Source organism: Primulina tabacum, chromosome 6 (assembly GCF_025594145.1).
Source record: "Primulina tabacum isolate GXHZ01 chromosome 6, ASM2559414v2, whole genome shotgun sequence".
In the NCBI taxonomy this organism is placed as follows: Eukaryota; Viridiplantae; Streptophyta; class Magnoliopsida; order Lamiales; family Gesneriaceae; genus Primulina; species Primulina tabacum.
Window position 1 is genome coordinate 2,723,008 of NC_134555.1, and position 20,501 is coordinate 2,743,508.

Sequence of the window (20,501 nt, forward strand, 5' to 3'; positions counted from 1 at the left end):
TCAATTCTTATTGAAGTCATTTTTTATTTTTTTATTTAATTTTTAATTAATATATCAAAATTACAGTGTAGTCCTTCACTATTTCTTTTAATTATATTTTAATCTCGTTTAAATATAAATCAAATAAATTATAAAAAATATTATAAAAACACGCAACGCAACGTATCAATACACTAGTTGGAATAAACTTCGAGAAATTTGTGAAATTTGTTTGACAATTCGGAATGATGTTATTTGCTCAAGTTGCAGTTTTGTAATTTGCAAATACGTGCGTATAGGTGATGAAGGCGATTTAGCTTGTATTTACAAAATATCGGAAAATTACCTTCAAAGCTAATAGAAAAATGTCGGTGTCTTTCTAACATGATAATGATGGTTAATAACAGCTAAAAAGTTTTGAGAAATATTTTGACTTTATAAAAGTATTTTAAATCAGCTAAGCAAACCAATTGTTTTCTGAACAGTTAATTTCATCATTAAAATATTTTATATCAGCTAAGCGAACCCATTGTTTTTTTTAACAGTTAAATTTCAAAAAAAGTAAATCGTTGCATAAACTGACGTACTTTTTGAGGCTCGATAAAGATAAATTTTAATTGAATTATACGTTAGAATTTAGACCGACTATTTATATTTTCTATTAATTTAAATTTAAAATATCGAATTTATTCCAGTAGAATATCAAATAAATCTAGATAATAAATTTTCTGTTCATACTTTTTTATTTAGAACAATATTTTATGTTGATAAATGCTTTGTCGGCTATGGGGAAAATGCAAACAAAATTCTATCGTTAAAAATTAAGTTCAAACAAATACTGTTTCCGAGGAACTCAAAATATTACTATTGAACGATGTATGATAAGAGTTTCATAGTTCTTAAGAACAATTTAGACAAATATTAATGGATTTAACACAACAGATTGTTATTTTAATGACAATTAAAGCTGACATAGTCAATTATTTACATATTAACATGAATTTATTCGAAAACATAAATTTTCCTCCATATCCATTAACAATGTTAATTGTGTCCATTTACATTTTAAAAAGACATGACATCTTGGCCTATTTTTTAATCACAGTGTGTTTTTTGTTTCTTTAGGAGGTTCCGAATGTTATCTTGTTCTATACTCCACAATCTGTCAAAGTCATGAGAAAATTGGCTTTGGTTAACTTGAATTCTTTTTGTTTTGAGCATGTTTCTTGTGAGACGGTCTCACAAATTTTTATCTGTAAGACGGGTCAACTCTGCCGATATTCAAAATAAAAAGTAATATTTTTAGCATAAAAAGTAATAATTTTTCATGGATGATCCAAATAAGAGATCTGTCTCACAAAATACGATCCGTGAATTCGTATCACACAAGTTTTTGCGCAACTCTTTGAATTCATGCATGAATACATGCAGCACTAGTTTCCTGTCACTAGCATGTAATCTCTTCCACAACCACAAATGGTTGTCACTAGTTACAGCATTCCTTAACCTGCATATGTTTAAGACAATTCGATTCGATTTGTACCCATGGTGGTGTTATTTCCAAGGATGCCGAAAATCAAAATGTGGAAAATAAAATGAAGTTTCATTATTATCCAACATGCTGGACGTATTTACTCTGTGGTCTAGCCCGCAGGCAATAGCAGCTCCCAAAGCTAAAGCTCAAAACGCGACGTCGTTTAGTGGTTAGCTGTTGGCCTGAAAGCAACACAGACCCAACTTTCTCCCATAAAGCGAAGCGATACAAACGAAGGACGCCTAGCAAACTCCAATTTTGTTGTCGATTTCTGCAAAATCTCTCCCAAGTTGTCGCCTATATCTCTCTGCATTCATCTCCGCTGATCACTCTCTCTCTTGTTGTATCGTTATTTTGGCAATGAATACAGCGGTGTCGGCGCGGTCAATGCATGGCGCATTTTCGCCGAATCCTGGCTCTGGATCACTTGAAATCCGATCCAAGAAGCTGGAGCTGAAGCCAAATGTTGGTTTCATGTCGGAGGCTTCGGCTCGAGCCGAGAAGAGTAGTAGCCGCCGTGGGGTTGTCCACTTCAGCGAGCCGATCAGGGCATCCGCTGGTCAGACGGAAGCCATTAAAGTGTCCCCTGGAGATGCTGCCAAGGTTTCGTGTTTTCATTTTTTCGCTGATTTCTTTGGTCGTTGTGTGTGTTTTGGGGGTGAATGACTACGTTTGTATTTGTTTATCTTTTACTGGATGATATGGACTCCTATCTGCGTGTGAGAGAAAATTAAGTACAGCGTCATCTATTATTGATGCATCTTTCTTGTTGCTTGTCTCTTGATCAGGCAGAGGAGCAGCAAAATGAGTATCTACGAGGAATTCAGCAACTTGACAGCTTACCAGAGGGTATGTGGTCTAAGCCTATAGTCAGGCGCAAGACAAAGATTGTTTGCACTATCGGTCCCTCTACCAACACCAGAGAAATGATATGGAAGCTGGCAGAGGCTGGAATGAATGTTGCTCGTCTTAACATGTCCCATGGAGACCATGCATCTCATCAGAAGGTCATCGATTTGGTCAAGGAATATAATGCCCAAGCAAAGGAGAATGTTATTGCCATCATGCTTGACACCAAGGCAAGTTTTTCTTCTTTTGGCACGCATGAATTAACTGGGGTGACAAAATGGTCCTTCAGTTAAAACTTCAGCCAAGTTAATCACACTTGCTGTTATATCGTTGATGGAAACATTTGTCAATAAAGGATGTCATAGGTTTGAAAAACATAATTATATTTATGGTGAATTTGACATTTCCATTTAGAATTATATCCAGAAGTAATGCTCTACAAGGCGTCCATTTATCTCTATTTTACATGCTTAAGTGTTGTGCATTATCATCTGATGTTTCTGCTTTTGGTATTTGGTTTTTTTAAGGGTCCTGAGGTTAGGAGTGGCGATTTACCTCAGCCAATTGAATTGATCTCTGGTCAGGAATTCACTTTCACAATTAGAAGGGGAATTGGATCGGCAGACTCTGTCAGTGTTAACTATGATGATTTTGTAAATGATGTTGAAGTAGGGGACATGCTTCTTGTTGATGGTATGATGCTGTAACTTTTCTTTCCTTTTGGTTAATGACTGATCAACTTACTATCAACAGAAAGATTTGAACTGTTATTCCAGATGCAAAATCGATTTGGTTCTTTTGGACTTTGTTGATTAATTATGATGTTGGCCAAACTTATTGATTTATAATCAAGGTCATATAACTTCACCAAATCCTACGGATGGGAATTTGTACATCACAAAATTGAACTTTTGAGCACTTCCTCGGTCGATTGTTTACTAAAGAAATTTACTCCCGCAGTTTTGTGCACTTGCTCGTACTGAAATTTTAGTCTCAATATATTTTGATGTTGCTTTTACCTTTGCTTCTCTATTGACTACCTCTTGGCTTTTTAGGTGGCATGATGTCATTCTTGGTAAGATCCAAGACTAATGATTCTGTGAAATGTGAAGTTGTTGATGGAGGAGAACTTAAATCCTGACGTCATCTTAATGTTAGGGGAAAAAGCGCCACACTTCCATCCATTACTGGTCTGACTCAGTAATGATATTTTTAATATACATCGAAGCCTTTTTGTACCATCAAGTTAAATAATCACGTAGCAAGTGCTCTAAAATAACATTTCTTTAGGATGTGCTTAGTTTCTGAAAGGACCTTTTGGTGTTTATTTGCTGCAGAAAAAGACTGGGATGATATAAAATTTGGAGTGGACAATAAAGTTGACTTCTATGCTGTTTCTTTTGTTAAACATGCAGCTGTGGTACATGAATCGAAGAATTACCTGAAAGGTAAACATAAAATTTTATCGATTTGCTTGAGAACAGTTAATTGTACCTGATGAATTAAGTTATGCGTCTTTAACTTGAAGATTCATAATCTTTACGATGCAGATTGTGGTGCAGACATCCATATCATAGTGAAAATTGAGAGTGCAGATTCCATCCCTAATCTGCATTCAATAATAACTGCTTCTGATGGGGTTAGCACACTGATGTTATCAATTCGTTGGAAGAATATTGTTACTTCCATTTCTTTTAGTTTGAGACTATCAAAACTCATTTTGAAGAAGCCAATCTATTTTGAATAATCCCAACAATCAAGTCTCAAGTCGTTTTAGTTAGTACTTACTGTGTTGACTGGTGTTTATATTTTTCTTAAAAGCTGTTATTTATCCATTTGAAAAAGAATACTAGAACTCGTACTATTGTTGTCAGCAAGAGGGAAACAGCTGGAACAGCAGGTGGGCTGTTGAGGCAGTACTCCATTGGAGCCAAACTTCTACTTCTCTTTTTTGAGTTATCTCTACTTTTAATCTGGTATTCATTACCATATACATTGAGGTCATGGTCATTTTTCTCTTCTTTCTCAGGCCATGGTTGCCAGAGGAGATCTTGGTGCAGAATTGCCAATTGAAGAGGTCCCTTTGTTGCAGGTAATCTTATGACTTCTCTCTACCTGCTATGCCAGTTAGAGCAGAAGAAACATGAATATTTCTACAGTTCCCTACCAATACATGGTTGACTCCAAATAATTTTCCATGAAAGCAAAATATGACAATTGCAGGAAGAAATTATCAGGATATGTCGTAGTATGGGAAAAGCCGTCATAGTGGCCACAAATATGCTTGAGAGCATGATAGTTCATCCCACACCTACCCGAGCAGAGGTCTCGGATATTGCCATTGCCGTTAAAGAAGGTGCAGATGCAGTTATGCTTTCTGGAGAAACTGCTCATGGGAAGTAAGTAAATTGGTCTTTATTTTGACATTAAATCTCTATCCTTTTCTCATATATTTTCTTGCACAACTTTTGTTGTGAATGAATTGACCTCGACTAAGAAAAAATTGTTGAATGGATTTGTCTTTCAATGAAAGGTTTCCTCTCAAAGCTGTCAAGGTAATGCACAATGTCTCCTTGCGGACTGAAGCTACTGTAGTGGGTTCACAAACTCCTATAAATCTAGGTCAAGCCTTCAAGGTAAGTGCATTCTTGTTTAGCAATTCCCAAGCCAATGTTCTTTGCATGATTTTTATGCATGCCAATGCATATCCTCCTCCATGCAGCCAAATTTTACCATGTATTTGGGTATATGCAGAACCATATGAGCGAAACGTTTGCTTTCCACGCAACAATGATGTCAAATACGCTTGGAACTTCAATTGTTGTTTTCACTAGAACAGGATTCATGGCCATTTTACTGAGCCATTATCGGCCTTCAGGCACTATATTTGCCTTTACAAATGAGTAAGCATTATTTATATTATTTCAATTGCATTGCAGCAGCTTTTAAAAAAATGATTGTACATATTAATACGAGATTGTGTTCATTCAGTCATAGCATTTTGGTGGCTGAAGATAAACTCTCCACTGAATTTGATTATTCGACAAGTTAATTGGGAACAATTATACTTACCGAAAATGATTAGTCTTGACTAGTCCATTTCGTTAACAGATGTTTGCCATGTAACTGTTGACAGGAAGCGAGTACAACAGAGACTGGCTTTGTACCAGGGTGTCAGCCCCATTTACATGGAGTTGTCTTCTGATGCTGAGGAGTCATTCGCCGCTGCATTAGATTTATTAAAGGTGAACACTCAATAGTATTAGTATTGGCCTTCCCAGTAGTTTCTACCAGTCGATGATCTACAGCTAACATTTGCTTGGGAATATTATCCCAAGTATAAATGACTACATACATTGTCTTGCCGTTCTTCGACCAATGGGGAAAACTGAGAAGCTAGTGATTTCCAATGCGTTCAAGCTTCCCTGAAATATCTATTTTCTTATTTACTGTGCAATAAAAACCACCGGCTCTCATCTCACACTGAATTTTTGCCAATTTACAGAATCAGGGAATGGTGAAAGAAGGCGAGGAGGTTGCTCTTGTTCAAAGTGGCAGGCAGCCGATTTGGCGGTTCCAATCCACTCATAACATTCAGGTCAGGAAAGTGTAGAAGGGGTGATGACATTGGATACGACCACTCCCTTGCATTACATTGTAATGATTTTCGATGTGTAGATGGAAAACGTCGAGTGCGGGTTTTTCCTCTATTTTATTTATTTATAACGCCGCCGAACTTCTCAATTGTCGACTTTCTTTAGTTGTCACGTGTTACTATTAGTAGCTTTATACTGTCATGATGATTTTGTCGGTTGATGAATATTATATTATAAATAAAGTGGCGGAAGAATTCCTGCAAAAAATCTGATTTTGCCCCATTTTTGTTGATCTTTCCCTTGACTATTTACAATATGACGGTACAATCGAAGATACGATGTGTTTCGCATGCCTAATGCAATGAGAAGCATTGGGTGTAATTTTTTTCCCCAGAGGGATCATTGGGTGTATAATACAGTTGAATTGTGTAAACTCGTGTGGGTGTCATGCATAGTAACTAACCCACGAGTGCATCTCCCACAACCTAAATAAAAAGGTCGAAAGCCAGAGGGAATGACCAGCAGCAAATCAAGCAAACTATGGTTCAAATACATATGATAATATTTACGCACAACAGAGTCAAACCTAGCTTAATCTGACATTGTAGAAATCCCAATACCACACATTAACTTAAGACACTTATGACACACGCAACCACTTGTATATTTTGTGACACTGTAACAAAAAATAACAATTTGTTATCCACCACGGCCAGACATCAATACACGCACAAAGCATACTAGTCGACTGAAACCAAGAAAAAGTGCTTACAGTCAACTATGAGTTCTAGGATAGGGCTCTCCTGGCTCAACACCACTGATTTCTTGAATATTGTTCCTCGTACCACCCCTAAGCATTGCCATCAGGCTACCTCCATGCACCCTGCCCTCGGGAAGAGAGAGATGATTCAAGCAAGCATTTCCAAAGGTGAAATTCTGGTTCGGCATATTTGGTGGAGGGAACAACTGTGCATGATCGAGTACGGTGAAAGGGTAAGAAAGAACGTCTCCAGCTGCAGAAATGCCTTTCATTTGTGTAGGTGTTGCGGAATGTGTGTCATTGGTTGTCGAATCCATTCCAAAGCTTTCTTTAATTGGTTTGTTAGGACATTGAGCACTGTGGGCAGCACACAGGCCAGATTTTCCCCTAGCAAATTTATCGCATGGAACCACACATGTACCACCAAACTCTGAACCCAATTGTCCCCAAGAACATCGTCTTCCTCCACCATGTGCCTTGCAAAAATCTGTGCTCCCTTGAGCACTCTTTGGGCAACCTTCAAACTGACACCTTTTTCCGCCACCATGGCCGACACAATAATCTGTGCGCCCTCTGGCACTCTTAGTACATTCAAGAATAGCACATCTCTTGCCCCCACCATGACGAACACAAAATAAAGTCCCCCCATGCACACTCTTTGAGCATCCTTGCGATGTACATCTTTTCCCACCACCATGGCCTTTACAGTATAGAGTGCTACCTTCTGCACCTTTTGTGCACCCGAAAGACGTGCATCTTCTGCCACCACCGTGAGCTTTACAAAACATGGTGCTTCCTTGAGCACCCTTTTTGCAGTCTGGGTATTGGCAACGGCGGCCACCTCCATGGGATATGCAGAGTCCAGATATACCCTCAGCACTCTTCGAGCAATTTTCCATCTTGCACCTTTTGCCGCCCCCATGACGAATACACAAGCCTGACTTACCTCTTGCTGCACGACTGCAATTCACATGACTGCACCGTCTACCACCACCGTGACTAATACAGTACCCGGTGCGGCCTTCAGCACTTTTGGTACATCCAAGTTGCTCGCAGCGGCGACCACCTCCATGTGCCTTGCAAAAAGCAGTCTTGCCTTCAGCTCCCTTTTGACACCCGACCCTCTGACACCTCCTGCCACCTCCATGCGCAATACAGAGGCCAGAAGCACCTCTGGCACCTCTAGTGCATCCTTCGAAGCTGCAGCTTTTCACACTCTTTTTGTGTTGTTGATTAGGGAGATCAGAAGCAGTGCCAACTAAGCTTGATGACACTGTAGATGATGAAAATTTTGGTATCACAGATTTAGGATTCACACAACCATGATCAATGTAGAAAAGGGTAGAACTCTCAAAATTTTGTGACGGGGGAACAAGAGGGCCAATTCTCCACCGGGATGAAGTTGATCCTTCATCCACCAGTTGGACTGTTGAAGTTACAGCTGGTGGCTCAATATTACACGGATGAGAAATTAATCCATGATTGAGAGTGGTGATGTCAGATTCAGAAGGTCCGGTGGATAGGCTCAACTGAAGATCTAAAGTGGGCTTCCTTGTCGCAAAAGAATTCAGAGTGCCAGTGGAAACCCTCTTCGAATTGTGTAGCCTTTCATCTCCTGTGTTGAGGCTAATACTTAGACCAAGATCTATAGAAGACTCCTCTTCCGATTCTTTCCCCGAGGATGTGGTGGTGCAGGAAATTGATGAAAGCCCCAACCCAAGAGCCAGAGGAGACCCATCTCTCAAATTTGTATGTCCATTAACGCCATTACATTTTCTCTTACATCCGCCTGAAAATAAAGAACTTGGCACACCAGGTGAATTAACATGTACAGCAGAGACAACCGTGTGAGGTAAAACTCGTTCCAAATCTTTTGATGCAGAAGGGAGAGTGGTATAGCCAGGGATACCATCCATGCACTGAACTTGCAACTTGGCCAACACAACTTAAATTCAATTAAAACGAAAACAATAATTTAATGGGCTTCTGAATTATAAGTGAGAGAAGAAGACGGTGGGTGGGATAAGAAAAGATAAGAAAAGAATGGGAAAAAAACCTAATAGTCAACTATCAAACTATAAAGCCCCTTGTGAGGAAGCAACCGCCACTAACAAAACCTGAAGTGTCCTGGCGATCCATTTGAAGAGCCGATAATACGATTTGAGCAAGTCACAAGAGACCAGAAAACATTAACTGAGAATTTTTTAAAGCTGTCGCAGACCCAAACTCCCAACCGTCATCCTGTTTCAAGACATTAGAATCCATTACAAAAAAGAGTTTTCCATAAAAAACTGACACAATTTCATTGAAAATCAATCTAGTGAAAAGGGTGAAGTAGCTTCGAAACAAGAACATCAACTCCATGCAATGTCCGCCAAAGCTCGATACACACAAATGTGAATATATGAATTCATAGATTTCTATAACGAATTAACTCAACATAGCAGTGTGCAAGTTCAAATGACAAGACTGAACCAAGTATTTTTTTGGCTTATTTTTCAAGGGCTCCGAAATTATACGGCAAAGTCCAAAGGCAATAAGATTCCAAGGCAGCTCAAGGGGAAGACACATTTTTTTAAAACAAAAACCTAGGGAGCCAGCAGCTGCTACCTTTGGTGCACTCTGGGTAAGCCCAAAAAATCAACGCAATAGCCTCAAACCACGCTCATCGGACAAATCAGACTAGTCAAACCCTATATGACAGACTCAAAACTGAGATGGCAGAGGCAAGAAGAGATGGAGTTCCCCATATCCTACCATTCAAACTACCCGGTAAAAATCTGCTCAAGGAGAAGACACTCGACAGAACGAAGTGTGTTTAAGCATGAGAACAAGTGAGAGAGTGAAATGTGTACAAACAAAGAGGCTGTAAAAGAAGGGTACAAAATTGCAGAATCCATCATCCTTTCCTTCAATAAGCTCATGTACAATCAAATGTATATGTCTGTCCAATTCAAAACACACTTCAGCATACGTCTGTCAGAGAATAAAAAAAAGAAAAGCGATTTTTAATGGAAATTCACCTCACCCTCCCTCAAGATAGAGCACAAAACATCTGTTTTTTGTCTTATTAACACAAGAAAATCTTGAAGAATGCAAAGAAAATAAAATAAAATAAAATCCCCGACCAATAAAAAGCAGAATAAAAGAGTTTCGAAGATAAGTTAAATCAAACCCCAAGAATACTGTCAGACATAAAATCAACAGCGTTCAAACACAGATCGCCGTATAAAATCGCCATTCTTCAATTTCTTCCGGCTTTAATTGTCTTCGCATGCACAGAATCAGAAATAAGCAGTAAAACACGATAAAAACTAAACACGTCAATTCAGCACAATCCAATTCTCTACCAAGCAATAACACAATTTCAATCACAAAAAAAATTGTATAATAAAATCGATATAACACCACAGAAGACCGAATCATACTATTCCAAAAAGAATAGTGAATTACCTCGAAATCATAAGGAAAAAGTGGCTCTGCGCAGCAAAGAAGGCGCCTGCGTTGGGCGCAAAGGGAACTAGGGTTCTGGGGTGCCACCAAATCGCGAAACGAGGAAAAAAATAGAGAGGTGGGAAGAGACAAAAAAGACCGGTGTAGAACACGAAGGGTAAGCATGTGAGTGATTAGGCGCGTGTATATGCTAGTCCCGCAATGTCGATCCTCCGCGTGCGGGCGCAGGTTACTACCTATGGGTCTTCCCCGGTCTTGAACCTTTTAAAGTCTGAATCGAATGTGTATACATAACATTATTACCAACATAAAAATTTAATAAGATTTTGGAATATTTTAGACCTAACTTGAATTATCATAATCTTATTGTGTGGACTAAGTATTGATTCATCGTATCGATATCAAGTCAATCAAGGACGTGTTTGAAACATTAGAAAAAAATCATTATTCATTTAAACGAATGATATTCATTTTGATATACGAGCTGTTAATAAATTGATAATTGTAAATGACTTAATTAGCATATATATGATCAAACTAAAAATTCAATTTTATACTTGACAGAAATTTATTTTTTTAGTTTAGTTATCGTTAAATTCCAAAAACATTGGGCAAAAAGTGAAGAAAACGCAGTGAGAGTAGCAAAACATCGACCGCAGACAATCAAAATGCATATGCAAATGACGCCATCAATGACATCATTTCCGCACTCGGAGTCGTCAAGGGTGCGCCGTCGGGCCCCACTTAGAATTATTAATTAGTTATCAACTATTCAGCATACCGGCGTAAGGTTGTTCGGTTGATAAATTTTATTGAATGGGAAAATGTTATCACCGGTAACTTTGGGTGTAGACCAATGTTTCATGGATGGAATATGCTCTTGTTTTTGTTGTGGGGGTTCCGATCTCAACTTTATATTATTAAATTAAATATCAATTTTCACTGCTTAAAAAGGGAATTAAGATTTATTTTGGAATATGTTAGATTTCTACTACTATTTTGTTCTGCAACATGAAGAGAATATCTGGGTAATATTCCTCTTCATATCTTTAGTTTTTTAAGATAATGATATAATATCTCCTTTTTGCCACTTTAGATTTGAGGAAATTAACGTGGAAATATTTAATTGCTTGTTAACTAATTATTAAAGAAACGAAAATCAGAAGGAACATATTTTCAGTAGCTGAACAATGAGAACCGAGAAACGAAGGAAATACTACATCAATTCCTTTAGTTACTTCGATATAAAAACCAATTTATAATTAACATTATTATTCAGGACAGGAATAAATTGTTACACAGGTAAGTGATACAACACTACTATGTTCGCACGTTAGATTAAATACATCAAATACACCTCAACTTCAAGCTGTTGATTTGTCCTCTGGAAATATATCTTGAAACAAGGCCTTGGAGACAGAATAAGAGTTTCCCAAATCTTCTTGTTCTTTGTCTCGTCTGGTGCCCGCACGCTTGTTTCCAGTCAATGGTGTTTCACGTACTACACTAGAACCAGGCTCATGCCAATCCTTTCTTTTTGATTTTTTTGGAAGAGAATCCAACTTATCTTTCAATTTCTGCTGCTGTTTTGGAGCCCAAACTCTTTGCAAATCTTGGACCCGGCCGGTGAAGGACGAGAATCTTCGAGCCCTTTCCCTCCGTTCACGAGCTTTATTTAGCATTTGGGAATGATCATTTTCACCAGTTTCTTTTTTATTCTCTTCGCAATTTGAGTACTTGTCTTCTTCTGAGACCGATTGACTGATGCTGTAAGCCTCAGCCTTCTCATGTTTATCTTTCCACGATTGATTGCTATCCTCGCTGTTGAATAATGAAAGACTCGGTGCTTCATCTTCATCGCCAAATGGCAGGAAATCCATTTTTGTGTATATCTTTCTCACGATGTCTTCAAGCTCTTCTGAGTACCTATACTATACTACAGTGTCAAAATCCTGATGATCGTTTCAATGACATGTAAATGCTTGGGCCCATTTTGGAAGAAAAGGAAAAAAAATATAGAATTCTAGGTATGAAATGAAGCGATTACCTTGCTTTGATACTCCTCTCTACGTAATCATATAAGCTAATAGGACCATAAATACCTCCTGCCACAAGATATTGAATGATCTCTAAGAGAGAACAAATTTGTTTCAGCAATTTTTGTTTTCGAGATTCCTCTATCATTGCAGAAACATCTGATCGCATAATCTCCAGTCGAAGAAAAATTTGTAGTTCATAACTGTTGCACGGTTAAGGAAGCACATAAAAATAAAGCTAAATTGCAACTTTACATGTTCTTAGAATTAGGAATATATAATGAAAAAAATAGGATACTCTCTGACTATGTTTTCTGATGAAGAAGGGGGTTGAGATGCTTTCGAGGGAGAATCTTGTTCCTGATGCATCTCTTTCATTTCCTTAGGTTCCCTTAGGATAAGCTCCATCAATTTGATGTCAAAGGCAGCACTGCAAGAACCATCCTGAATTTGCATTTGTGATTGATCGATATGATCATTCTTAGTTGCACGATTTTGATGCAACCAATGAATGGATGATCTGACCACTCGCTGTGCAAGAATATGCAAGTCTACTCCTGATTCCAGACCCTGCTGGATTCTCTTTGGAAGATTATTAAAAAAAGATTCTGAACTCTCTGAGCTTGAAGTAAGCATAGCCTCTTCCATTGCAGATGGAACACAGCAGGCAGAAAATTCCTCCGTGGACTGGGATTGGAGCGATGTTGTTAAACAATATGGATCAATCTTCTCAATTTGTTTCATCCAGCATTTCAAAAACTTCAGCTTTTTAGAATTTTCAAATTGTCCAGCAGTGTACACCTCAAACAAGTCCATTTGAGATCCTTCAAATGCTGCCTTGCAGAAGGAACTCCATGTCATCTGCTGATACAGTTGAATTCTTTTCTTTTTCCTCTTTCCAACTGCATATTTTTCATAATTTCCAGATGTTGAGGACTCAATTTGGGAATCATAACAAGGATTTGAGTCAGGTAAGGCTTCAGCACAAGTACCACGGGCCCGATCCTCTATCTTTCGCAATTTTGATCGACTAATACAGTTAGATAAAACATTACCACATTCCAAGATGGATAGAATTGCCGAATGAGCTGTGAAAGGTTTAAGACTCCCTATGCGTGTATGCCCATTGCCACTCAAGAGGGAGACAACAGCCGAGAAACCGTTTGTATGGAGAAAGCTCAAAAAAAATTTCCAGGTGGGAATCTGACTACTATAATTGACTATACCCATGTCTTTATGCAGTGATTCAAGAACCCTGTCTGCAAAAAAGTCCCCATTACATTTCTTTCCACCTTTTCCCACCTCTTCAAGGAACTCACGCACAAAAACATGCTCTGAGTAGCATCTGATCTTATTAAGCTCAGGATATCCAAGCACAGCTTTAACGTACAACTTTAGACTACCATCACCAAACTGGCTCAAAAAAGAGTCTTCATCATGGTCTTCACCATGTGAATCCCTGAGTTCCAAGTTACCAAATGCATTATTGTTTCTAAAAGCACTAGACAAACTCTTCAATTTCACAAACTCAAGATCACAGCACTTGTATTCTAAAGGCATCCCCTTCGTATCCAATATCTCAAGATTCAATTGCCCACCGCATTTGCTCTCATCCGTCCCACCAAAATCCACGAAATCAAATGGTAGCCCAACTTGTGGATAAATCAACCCTAACGGCAACAAAGCTGAGCCCAAAACAATCCAATTGGTCGAACAAAATCCCCACCCCATTTTCCTAATACAATTCAAAAGAACTTGTGATTGGGTCATGTATTTGTTATCTAATTTCTCATCATTGATGTTTTCAAACTGTAGTTCATCGCTATTGACATCAATCCAACATACATGCATATCCCTACTTAAAAAAGCCTCCCTCGCAGCAGAAAATATACCATCAAACTTCGCCGATAATTCTTCAGAACCATGAAAACTAATAGAATCTAGCAGAAATTTTAGCGGAGAAAACAACAAAACCAAATTCGATGGAATTTTAAAAAATTCACTAAACATTGATTTATCCCTACCTACAGAAATTTCGTTCTCATTTTCCCAACCGTAGTCGTGAACGAGCTGAAGCAGCGCGCTTTTAATATGCAGAACAAGTGGACTTCCCTGAGGATTTGGCGGATCAAGAAGGGTTAGAACTGAGTTCAGGTTGGTCGACAGGGACGCTAAAGTTTCAAGAGGGAATTTGAAAGAGAGAGATGGAGAGCAGAGGTCGCGAGGGAGCACATCGGCGGATCTGAGAGGAGACAGGGATGAGAAGAATAATTTGTAGGCAAAAAGAGAGTTGGAGAGCGGCGGGAAACGGAGCAAACGAGACGCGGCGGAGGTTACAGTAGCGATATAGGCCGATCGATTTTGGAAAGAGAGGAGGGGTTGGAGGTCAATGAGGAAAACCAGGCGTTGTGTTTTGGAAAAATCAACTAGGTGTGGTTGATTCGCTGCCATGCGTGAAGATCCAGCTGTTAGGCGGCGAAAACTGACGTCCGCCGGCGAGTCTGTGGTTATGGAGGTTGAATGGGATCAAACGGACAGCCCAATGCCTTCAAGATCTGGAGTTTAAGCGGTAAAATGAAAGTAGGCGGGAAAATTAAAATTTTAGATTTCTTTCAAATAATATATATCATTATATTTTCATTGTTTTATGTCTCAAAGTCATATATATATAATATTATTAAAATTGAGATATTTAGAGTTAGGACATCCGTAGTCATTAATCTATATTAATAACTTTCCATCTCTTCAAAAAGTGTAGGGTCCACGAGTCACATAATCATTATATTAACAATTTCTCATTATTAATACACACTCACATTCATTTAATATCAACCTTCATTATTCATGGGTCTCACTATCCACTTATTATTATTTTTATTTATTTTACAATAAATATTATTGAAAATAAATATTATTATTATTTTAAAAATAACTTAATATCAATATTGATTAAAATATTATTTAAAAAAATGAAAAACTATTAGACTCTTTGATATCATTTAACTTATAAATTATAATTATTTAAAACATAATATTATTTAATTTATAATTAATTATATATATAGTCAAAAGAGCCGTTTGGTTTTTTTTGTCTTTTTTTTTAAAGTAATGTGAATTAATGAGATTAATTATGATGAATTTTTTTACTGATATGGCAGCCAAGATAAATAATTTATAGACTCACATTGGTGCATGAATATTAATTGATGTTAATAATTATCAATTAATGCACCAATGTGGGTGCTCTTAGAAATGTCAATTGGATGCATATGGGGCATGTATGGCTAGATCCAAGACTTCTCCTCAAAGAAAACTTTGACACATTATCCCCTCTACTCCGGTTAAATATTCTTCGGATCAGTCCACCCGTAATACAAAACAGAGCCGATTAGACCCGTGAGACTCGGTTTTTTTAAAATGAAAACATAAATTTTCTTCTCACATAACTAAATTATAAAACAAACAAGCCTCTAAATACAATACAATACAATAGAAAACTAATTCATTTTTCGAGCACACTTAATAATAACAAACAAAGAATACTGACGACATAATGAATTACATAAAAAAAGTTACTAGTTCTCAAAAAAAATATTGACATCCTCAAATGGTTATTGATAAAACTAAAACCCTAGAGTATTTATATGTACATATATGAGACGAATATTATAGGACCCATGATCTGTCTTATACCCGGACGAGTCTGAAAAATTGGACGCGAGACCCGCCCCATGACCCATTTGATATGCCCAAACACGGGGGCGGGTGCATTGCGGGTGTGAGTATGACCTGGACCCATTAACATCCCTACTTAGAGTAGTTTAGCCGATAAAGACCGACTTTCATAAACATCAAGTTGTAGGTTCAATTCTTAATTAGGTCTTTATTTTCACTTTTTTCTATTTATTTTTATAATTTATATATCAAAATTACTGTATAGTCAATGACTATGTCTTATAATTACATTTTAATCTTCATTTAAATATAAACCAAATGAATTATAAAAATAGTGTACAAGTACCTAACGAATGCGTCGGTACGCTAGTGTAAACGAAGACTTGTGTTTTTTATATCAAAACAGTTAGTTTCATTATAACTACGGATTGAATCTACTATATCATATCTAATTGTCCCTCAGACCTACTTTAAAAAAGTCATGTCTATCCAAAAATCCTTCAAATTAAAACCAACTATTGTCTGAAAGTTGAGGTTACAGTTTGCACGCAATTTTTTTATTTTTCCTTAGTTTTACAGGTAAGGAATTAGTTTAAAAATCGTAGATTTTAAATTTTAATATGAAAAAATTCCTACAAAGTTAAACTTACTTGTAATTATAATATATAATTTATCTATACTATTTTATTAAGTTTGAGATACTTAAAGTTAATAACTTTGATGTCATTGTCTGTTTTAATAATTATATATATTAATAAAATGTTAAAATTGTAATGCAAGTTATAAGTAGTTCAGTGGATAGAATCGTTGTTTCTTGGGATTTAGGTTATAGGTTTAATTTTTATTGAGGTTATTTTTTTATTCTTTTATTTTTCAATTTATTTTTTAATTTATATATCAAAATTACATTGTAATCCCTCATTATTTCTTATAATTATATTTCGATTCTCATTTAAATATAAATCAAATGAATTATAAAAAATATTATACAAACACGCAACGCGTGCATCGATATACTAGTTTGAATAAAACGACCTCCGTTATCGATGTTAGGCACGTATGCAAGTTCAAGTAAGAGGACGTTATAAAAAAATTTTAAAAAGTCCAAATTCTCCTAAAAGTTTGCAATCGATAATACAAAATAGTAACTCGAAATTTGAAATGGCCTACAATTATACTTCATTCCCAAGGAAGACGATAAATAGTATTTGACCTTGTTTAATTGTCCTATTTCCTTTTATTTTTTCTTATAAACTTTTGTTGTTATTATTTGTTATCTGCTTTAAGATTTCCAGAGAAAATTTCCCAACATTTTATTTTATTAAAACAACGATTCTTCAAATACCTCTCTATTTTTTTTGTATAAAATAATTGAAGATGGTTGTTATTTGAGTAGTTCTCCCGTGTGATTGTATCATGGATCTACATCTGTTATACGGGTTAACTCGATCCATATTTAAAATAAAAAGCAACACTCTTAGAATAAAAAATAATTTTTTGCATAAGTCAAGTCTGATAAAATATCTATCACATACAATTGATCATTTAAAGTTGAGTAGGTCTCTTGTGAGACAGTCTCACGAATCTTTATCTGTGAGACTGGTCAACCCTACCGATATTCAAAAGTAATACTCTTATCATAAAAATTAATATTTTTTCATGGATAACCCAAATAAGAGATCCGTCTCACAAAATACGACCCATGAAATCAGCTCACACAAATTTTTGTCATTAAAGTTTTGTGTTGTTTGTATAAAATCTAAAAGTTAAAATTCTACCTAAAAAAAAAAATCAAAATGTAAGAGGTTTTTTTGTTCACGTGAGAGTTTGTCAGATAAAACTGACTTTGATAAAGCTAAGTGTTTGGCCCAGAATCCTGTCTGTCGTTGGTTGGTTAACCAAAGGGCCCAACAGAACATGGCCTGGGCAAGTACTGACCTGAACCACATGAGTAATTATGTTTTTTCTACACAATGATTGAAAATAAACTAAATATGTTTTTATAATATTGTTTTTTAAAATAAAAATGGATCTTAATAAACGGAAGGGTATTTTTTGGTATATTTTAAAAATTAATCGTGACAGCAAAGTTAATTACTTTTGATCATCAACCTTAATAATATACTAGTGTCTTGTTGCATGTTTGTACACTCAGTCCTTTATTTTGAAAAATTTTCTTTAGATTTCAATTAATTTTTTGTAATTAGTTTGATTTATTTTATAGTAAAAACTTGTGTGAGAAGGTCTCACGGGTCGTATTTTGTGAAACAGATCTCTTATTTGGGTCATCCATGAAAAATTATTAATTTTTACGCTAAGAGTATTACTTTTTATTGTGAATATCGGTAGAGTTGACCCGTCTCACAGATAAAGATTTGTGAGACCGTCTCACAAAAAACCTACTCTTATTTTATAACACAGGGGCGATATTATTGTTGTGAAATTTTACTTTGGTAAGAGGTATAACAAGAAAAAACAGAAATATATACTCGTGGAAACAGAGCTCAATTTATGTTGCTATTAAAAATCCAAAAATATATTAAATGTAAATATTACATTATAGTACTTAGATAAATAAATAATGCCTCTCAAATTCATTAAAAAAACAAAAAAATCCGATACACAAAATTGATATATTAACTAGCAAACCGGCCACATAACAGCAGATGTTTAATTTTGCACCTCACAGAACGAGCAATGAATCGGCAAAAACATAATCATTGGAATCATTGGAATCATTGGAATCTTGAAATGAATCGTGAAACTCTCCGATATAGGCTTCTCGCAAATCGGCATGCAATGGCCACAAGTTTGAATAATCGGGAGACACTGTAAGATCATGACCAAAATTTTGTTCCCCCTGCGATAATGTTTGCTCTCGTGGACGAAAAATGAATAACTCATTCAAGAATGGAATTTCATTGTACAAGCTATCGCATGGCAGATCCGATTCCGCGCTTGTTTCAACTTTGCACACGATTTCAGGAACCGGTTCATTTACCAGACCGGTGATATTCGTAGAATAGTACTCCGTCGTACCAGTTTTCCCTCGAATATCCTTCTCTGCATGAACTTGTTCCATACCAAGACGGGATTCATTCAATAAACTATTCAGAAATTCATCCGGTTCATATTCTGTGACCTCACTTTGAAGCGGGTGGGCTGAACCCGGTTCAATATGTTGATACATATTGCTGCTTCTGAAATGAAGAACGGAAATTGGAGAAGGAAGGCTACATGGTTCTTCACCTGAATCATAGACGGAAACTGAGGTCACATCGATCTCTGTCAACTTCTCCTTCACGGGAATAGTGCCAAAGTTGGTCAAAGCATCAGGTCCACGGAGCTTTATGGCGGCATTGTCGTAAACCATAGCTGCCTCCTCCGCCGTATCATATGTTCCCAACCAAAGCCTAACCTTTCTTGCAGGATCCCTGATTTCAGAAGCCCACTTTCCCCAGGGCCGTTGCCGGACACCACGGAACTTCCAAACTCCACCGGACGCTGCCACCGTCGACGGAGGAGCCTCCTTGACTTTCTTGGGCTTCGGCTTGGGCACGAGACGGTCTGTCTCTGCTTTTTTCTTCCTGCAGTTAGTATTATTAATGCTAACTGATGTCTCCATTCTGATTTCGGACACGTATGTCCTGACACGCTGCCTTCGGAAAAGCTCATCCTCTTCATCGCCGGACGAGTCTGTCGCATCAGGATCGGTGACATAAATCCTTACAGTTCTCCAGCCATTGAAAGTTTGCTGTTTAAGAAATTCTTCTGATCGAATAATCGAATTTTTTGAGCTATGTTTGAGGGGATTAATGATTTTTTTGGTAATATTTTTGTGCTCCGTATGCTTAACAGACCACAGCCTACACTGTTCCATTCTCGTTATCCCTGGAAGCCAATCGAAAACAAGAAGAAACCCATAAAAGAGTGATTACAGAACCTTCATATAGAAGCTTAAAGAAACACAGAGAATAAAAAACCCACCAAAATCTGACAGAAAAAAGAAAAAAACTTGCATTAAAAGATGGGATCACTAAAGTTACCCGAACGAACCCAAACAAGAGAGGAGGGGAGAGACCCTTTTCATGGTAAAAGAGAACGAATCAGTAGCTAAAAAGAAGTGTCTTCAAAAAGATTGATACAAGAGCGTGAGATTTATAAAGGGGTTTTTGGTGGGGTTAAAGTTGGGAACTGTATCTGTATCAATTTCGAAAAGGGTAAACTCAAAGATTCAAGGATCCTGGTTTTATTTTATTTAATGATTTCTGTTCGCATTCTTACATACCGTATATACATATATTGTGTTTCTATGTTTATAACGAAAATTAAGTTTTTTTTTTTAAAGGAAATTAAGACAATTAGTCGAGGAAGAGTTTTTAACGTTTTGTTGTATATCAATAACGCAAAATCTGCTGTCTTAGATTCGCCGACCGTGGAAACCCATGCATTAAAAAAAACTGGAATTTGTCACGTCAATAATTAATTATAAAATTTCACTTTTCTCTTGAAAGAAACTATATATTTTTTGTACGATATTTCGGCTAAATAAATACATCTAATGTCAATATAATTCCATGAAGCATGCCTATATATTTACTTAATATATAGCTATGTTA

At 36.7% G+C, this 20,501-nt stretch overlaps 3 protein-coding genes and 1 pseudogene across 4 annotated transcripts; 1 reads left to right on the forward strand and 3 right to left on the reverse strand.

Moving 5' to 3' along the window:
• The first annotated feature begins 1,628 nt into the window (after window positions 1-1,628).
• Window positions 1,629-6,189, forward strand: LOC142548694 (plastidial pyruvate kinase 2-like; annotated as a pseudogene).
• A 298-nt stretch (window positions 6,190-6,487) lies between these two features.
• On the reverse strand, window positions 6,488-10,398 carry LOC142548695 (uncharacterized). The gene is made up of 2 exons (XM_075657173.1): window positions 10,172-10,398; window positions 6,488-8,959 (listed from the first exon to the last, which is right to left on the reverse strand). The coding sequence occupies exon 2, from the start codon at window positions 8,632-8,634 to the stop codon at window positions 6,733-6,735; it is 1,902 nt and encodes a 633-aa protein (XP_075513288.1). The 5' UTR covers window positions 8,635-8,959; window positions 10,172-10,398; the 3' UTR covers window positions 6,488-6,732.
• Window positions 10,399-11,453: 1,055 nt separating this feature from the next.
• On the reverse strand, window positions 11,454-14,769 carry LOC142548696 (uncharacterized). 2 transcript variants are annotated; one of them, XM_075657174.1, is made up of 3 exons: window positions 12,506-14,769; window positions 12,219-12,410; window positions 11,454-12,097 (listed from the first exon to the last, which is right to left on the reverse strand). In XM_075657174.1, exons 1-3 carry the CDS (start codon window positions 14,656-14,658, stop codon window positions 11,536-11,538), a joined length of 2,907 nt encoding a protein of 968 aa, XP_075513289.1. In that variant the 5' UTR covers window positions 14,659-14,769; the 3' UTR covers window positions 11,454-11,535. The 2 variants fall into 2 exon arrangements, with proteins under 2 accessions (XP_075513289.1, XP_075513290.1); XM_075657175.1 differs by having other exon boundaries at window positions 11,919-12,102.
• A 3,706-nt stretch (window positions 14,770-18,475) lies between these two features.
• LOC142548000 (uncharacterized) lies at window positions 18,476-20,129 on the reverse strand. The gene has a single exon (XM_075656373.1). The coding sequence runs from the start codon at window positions 19,760-19,762 to the stop codon at window positions 18,566-18,568; it is 1,197 nt and encodes a 398-aa protein (XP_075512488.1). The 5' UTR covers window positions 19,763-20,129; the 3' UTR covers window positions 18,476-18,565.
• Between the last annotated feature and the right edge of the window lie 372 nt (window positions 20,130-20,501).

What these genes read in the sequence shown, in the direction of transcription:
- LOC142548695 (XM_075657173.1), bottom strand. Translation starts at nt 8,634, where the DNA reads ATGGATGGTATCCCTGGCTATACCACTCTCCCTTCTGCATCAAAAGAT.
- LOC142548696 (XM_075657174.1), bottom strand. Translation starts at nt 14,658, where the DNA reads ATGGCAGCGAATCAACCACACCTAGTTGATTTTTCCAAAACACAACGC. An exon ending in TCAGAAAACATAGTCAGAGA is followed by an intron (nt 12,411 to 12,505) that starts GTATCCTATTTT and finishes ACCGTGCAACAG; the next exon opens with TTATGAACTACAAATTTTTC. An exon ending in GAGAGGAGTATCAAAGCAAG is followed by an intron (nt 12,098 to 12,218) that starts GTAATCGCTTCA and finishes AGTATAGTATAG; the next exon opens with GTACTCAGAAGAGCTTGAAG.
- LOC142548000 (XM_075656373.1), bottom strand. Translation starts at nt 19,762, where the DNA reads ATGGAACAGTGTAGGCTGTGGTCTGTTAAGCATACGGAGCACAAAAAT.